The following is a 4,749-nucleotide window of genomic DNA, read 5'->3' on the forward strand; positions in this document are numbered from 1 at the left end:
TATCAGGGGTATATCCTTTCTCTGTACATATTCACTCTGTATGCTGTGCAAGTCATTTGTGAAACAGCACTCTATGAAGAAGAATGTAGCATCAAGACTGGAAAAAAATTAACACCTGCACTATGCAGATGACACAACCTTGCTTACTGAAAGTAGGGGCATCTGAAGTGCTTGCTGCAGAAGGTGAAAACTATAACCTTCAATATGGATTCCATTTTAACATCAAGAAAACAAAGGTCCTTACCACTGGGCCAGTGGTCAGCCTCATAGTGGATGGAGAAAGGATTGAAACTGTTGATAATTCATCTTGCTTGGTACCAGAAATAAGGAGATTAGAAGACATGTTACTTTGGGCAAATCTGCTGTCAAGAACCTCTCCAAAAAAAATACTGAGGCACACTGATGTCAGTTTGAAAACTAAGGTATGCCTGATTAGTGATATGGTCTTTTCAATTATTTGCTATGCATCTGAGAGTTAGACCGTAAATAAGGATGACAGAAGAAGAATTGATGCCTTTGAGTTGTGGTTTTGGAAAAGAGTACTGAATATCGCATGGACTGGAAATAGAATGAACACATATATCTTGGAAAAGGTACAGCCAGAGTGCTCCAGAAGGCAACGATGTCAAAGCTTCATCTCTCATACTTTGGACATGTTTCTAAGAGGTGCTATCTTAGAAAGGTGGAGGGTCACTGAAAGAGGAATTGACATCGTGACTCCAATAATAGACTGAAGTGTATCAGAGATGGTAAGGATGACACAGGATATGACAGGATAAGACCATCTAGATCTGTTGTTTGTAGAGTTGCTATAAGTTGTACTCAACTCAACAACACCTAATGACAACAACAGCAGTGCTGTTAGAGCAGAGATAGTACAAGTGGGTTGTTACGGCCTTAACAGGCAAATTTATTCTCTCAAATTAGGAGGCTAGAAGTTAAAATTTAGGGTGATGGCGCTAGAGGAAAGCTTTCTTTCTCTGTCTTTCCTAATTCTAGGAAGTCCTCGGTATAGGAACCTGGATGCAAATGATGCCTTCTACTCCTGACTCTTCTTTCTTGATGGTCCCCAGGTCCTGCTTTCTCTACTTCCTTCTCTCTCCTTTCATCTCTTGATCTCAAGAAAATATAAGTTCATACCTCATGAAAGCTCTCCTTACATCAGACAGGGCTGTGACCTGATTAAGGGTGTTACTTTTTACCTTAAACCCCTTACAGTTGATTAGCTAATCAAATCAGATCACAACATGAAGAATGATTACATCATTGCAATACTGCCTATAATTCTGTCTTTTTAACGTCATAGAAATTAGGATTTGCCACATACAGAGTAATTAAGTACAACTGAGAATCATAGTGTAGCCAAGTTGGCACATATGTTGGGGGACACAATTTAACCTATGTAAGATTGTATCTATTTTGATACTTTTTTGGGTTATGTGCATATTACTTTATCTCTCTTTTTATACTTTATAGTGCCAATTTGGAAGAGACTGAATCATAGGATGGTGACTAGCCATCGTTTAAAATATAACTCACATGAAACACTATAAAGGACAAACCAACTATGTCCTTATTTCAGAATGCTTGATAATATTGCTTCCTGTACAATTTGTGAGAATAAATTCTCCCTTGTAAATATTCATCAGACATTATTATTCAAATGATAGAGATATTGATATTCCTGGAATATAACTGATATCTTATGAAAACTGGGCTATTTTAGTGATGAAATAAATGTAGATACATAGTGGTGGTTAGAATTCCAGTAACTTCTATAAAATTTTTATTACTCATAAAACATATCTTATCATTGCCTATTTGCAAAAGGGTCCAAGAGCTGAAACAACTGTTATAAATCATATAACCTAGTCATTGAAAATTCACTTGCCTCCAGGGGCCAGAAAAGTGATGCAATGCATAAACTAGGCTTACCTTATTTAATGATACTGTGGCTTCCTTCCATCAGAAGCATTTTTAAATCTGCAGTTAAGAAAACTTATTTACTTAATATCTGAACCCAACAAAGAATTCAAAACAATGTTTTATAGTCTTCATATCCTTGATGAGTGATTAATGTGCATACACCTTGTGGAGAAAAAAAAAGAGCTGAGAAAATGAGACACTATAGACATTGCTTAATGAAAATGTAGCTTATCTGAAGAACACAGGCATGAAGTTTGAATCCATCAGCTGCCCCATGGGAGAAAAATGGGCAGTCTTCCTCCACTGCAGTTTGTTGTCACTGAAGAGACACTGAAGGGTCAGCTAGGAGGCAGTTTTTACTTGATATTATAAAATAACAACATAGAACATAGTTATTAATATTTGAAATGTTTGCCACATTATTTCATTTCTTTTTTTGTGTGTGTGTATGTTCAGCTAATACTGAAATTACTCATTCAATATATTGCTTCATGGAGAAGCAAAGCTGGTAGATGTTTATCTCTCGCGTGTTTCATAAAATATTATGAAATATAGAAACTGAATGTTATAGAATTTTGTTTTTAACTTTTTACAGGTGGAGATTTGCATTTTTCCTTTATATGTTTACCTATGGAGTCCGGTTCCTGAAAAAGGTAGGCTCTGCCAAGTTACCTTATGTAATCCTTGCATAGCTGTAAACCTGTATTCCATGTTTTAAGTGTATGTCAATGGTAATATTTTGAACAACCATCTCAGCTTCTTAAGAATTATGTGTGCATTTTTATTTGACTTACAGGAATATTTGCAATTTATTCTTTATTGTAAATCATTTTTAGGCATATACTAAAAACAGCTTTGAAAAAAAAATTTCAGTTGAATGATGCTGCTAAGTCCCTTATCCACCATGGTTTGTTATTACGTATGAACATTGGAGTTAAGTAGACTTTTCATACCATACTTGCAAAATCAGTTTTGTTGTTTGTTTGTTTTTTCGGTCTGAAAAAATAATACACTTAACTGAAAAACCTGGAGTGGATTATTACCCCACTCCCCTAGATGAGAGGGCTGAGGAGTCCAGACCCCCTACATCACCTCATAACCACTTTGGATACTCTTCCCAAGGCAACAAGCAAAGACAATTCCCAGAACCTCCACCCAGGGGTGCTGCAGCCACTACCAGCACATTGCTCCTCAGCCAGCCTCCAGTCATCTCAGTGCAGCCCTTGGTATAGATATCCTTTGCATTGAACTTGATCCCACAGCCCGCAGAGACATTGACACACCAGGAGTCAGGAATCCAACCCTTGGGCGCCAGAGGAATGGTCTCCCAAATTAGCAGCGCCACAACATTTAAACTCTTGCTGCAGCTTGTCCAAAAACACAACTGTCTGGTTGTCTTTTGGCTAAGTCTGCATTTGTTGCTGGAAATTCTTCTTAAACTCTGACATCATCTTATCTCTAAATACGTAGCCAGCAAAGGCTGTGGCCACCTCCACCAGCATAATAAGAGGCAGGAAAATTACAAACGTGATCATAAGACAGCAGTTCTCCTTGCAGGCACCACAGCAGCCCACAAGGACCACCAGGAAGAGGAAGGCACCCACTGCAATGGTGACTACAAGCAACAAGGAGCCAGGAGTGGGCCCTTGGTAATCTGACTCAAGAAGACCTGGGCTCCTAAACTCATGGTGATCAGTCCCACTGCACAGGCGCAAAAGGCCAGCAGAAAAACGTAGAGCAAGAATTTGTCACATTTCATCCCTCCTTCCACCACCATGGCCGCTGGGTCCCATGTGACGCGGGAACAGCTGCGTCCTGAGTCACCCTGGCTTGCGAGGGGAGGGCTGAACCTGCAGCCTGGCTAGATACGCGTGGCTCCCACCCCAGAAACCATGCCCACCCCCACACTGAAAGAGGCCCCCGGGCAGGACCTCGTGGGGGCCTTCTGGCGCTTCTACTCGAGTTACACTGGCAAGACAGGCTTTACACTATGCATCACTATTACAAGATTTATCAGTATGAGTACTGTTTTGGTGTGTTGCCTAAGTTATTTGTTGAACAATACTGACTGCCAATGGGAAATTTCATTTATTTTTTAGATTATATGTCCCCTGGTTCTACTTTGCTATATTCTGTATATACTAAGGCAGATTTTATCTGTGAAAGTGTTTTGTTGTGGGTGCCATAGTCTCTTTCCTGCTTATTTTGTTGTTTATTGCTACTCTAAACAAGTTGGATTGCTTATATTCAAGAGTCATGAAGAATTATCTTTCATGGTCACTCATGTTAAGAAAACCCCTCAAACTTTTTACCATTTATGGTTCCGTAAGTCAGAACCAACTTACAGCTGACCCTCCAGCAAGTTTTCAGAGGCTGTAAATTGTATGTGAAGTGATTGCCTATCTTTCTCCCAGGGAGTGTTTCCTGGATTCAAGTGACCTGAAAGATACCACCTTGGAGTTGGCACTGTAACTCCCTGAGGTCTGCACCACCAAAGCTCCTTAGTCATTCATACAGCAACATATTGACATGGCATCAAATGGGAAATTACCTTAAAATTATTTTATAGCGGGGATATTGGGTACCAGGGAGGGAGTCTTTCTTTTACTTTTAAAAGAGAGGAGCGAACTGGGGGGCGGGGAGAGAAGTGCAGCAATGAATGAATGGAAATCCAAATTCTCTGTAAATGTTCATTTAAATTATTTTAAAAAATAAAATATTAAAAAAAGATATACACACCACAACAAGATAAAGGTAAATAATCCAATAGAAAAATGGGCACAGGATATGAACAGGCACTTCACCGAAGACGACATTCAGATG

The 4,749-nt window shown here is 39.3% G+C and overlaps 1 protein-coding gene and 1 pseudogene across 2 annotated transcripts in view; one reads left to right on the forward strand and one right to left on the reverse strand.

Moving 5' to 3' along the window:
* Window positions 1–4,749, forward strand: part of CERS6 (ceramide synthase 6) — a 451,257-nt gene that overhangs the window by 250,930 nt on the left and 195,578 nt on the right. For both annotated transcript variants that reach the window (XM_006902103.1, XM_006902104.1), the window contains exon 4: window positions 2,522–2,579. In XM_006902103.1, coding sequence (XP_006902165.1) covers window positions 2,522–2,579 — 58 coding nt within the window. The remainder of the gene's footprint in view (window positions 1–2,521; window positions 2,580–4,749) is intronic.
* Window positions 3,010–3,703, reverse strand: LOC102856316 (annotated as a pseudogene).

This window comes from Elephantulus edwardii, unplaced genomic scaffold (assembly GCF_000299155.1).
Source record: "Elephantulus edwardii isolate Elephantulus edwardi_28Jun2011 unplaced genomic scaffold, EleEdw1.0 scaffold00369, whole genome shotgun sequence".
NCBI classification, from domain to species: domain Eukaryota; kingdom Metazoa; phylum Chordata; class Mammalia; order Macroscelidea; family Macroscelididae; genus Elephantulus; species Elephantulus edwardii.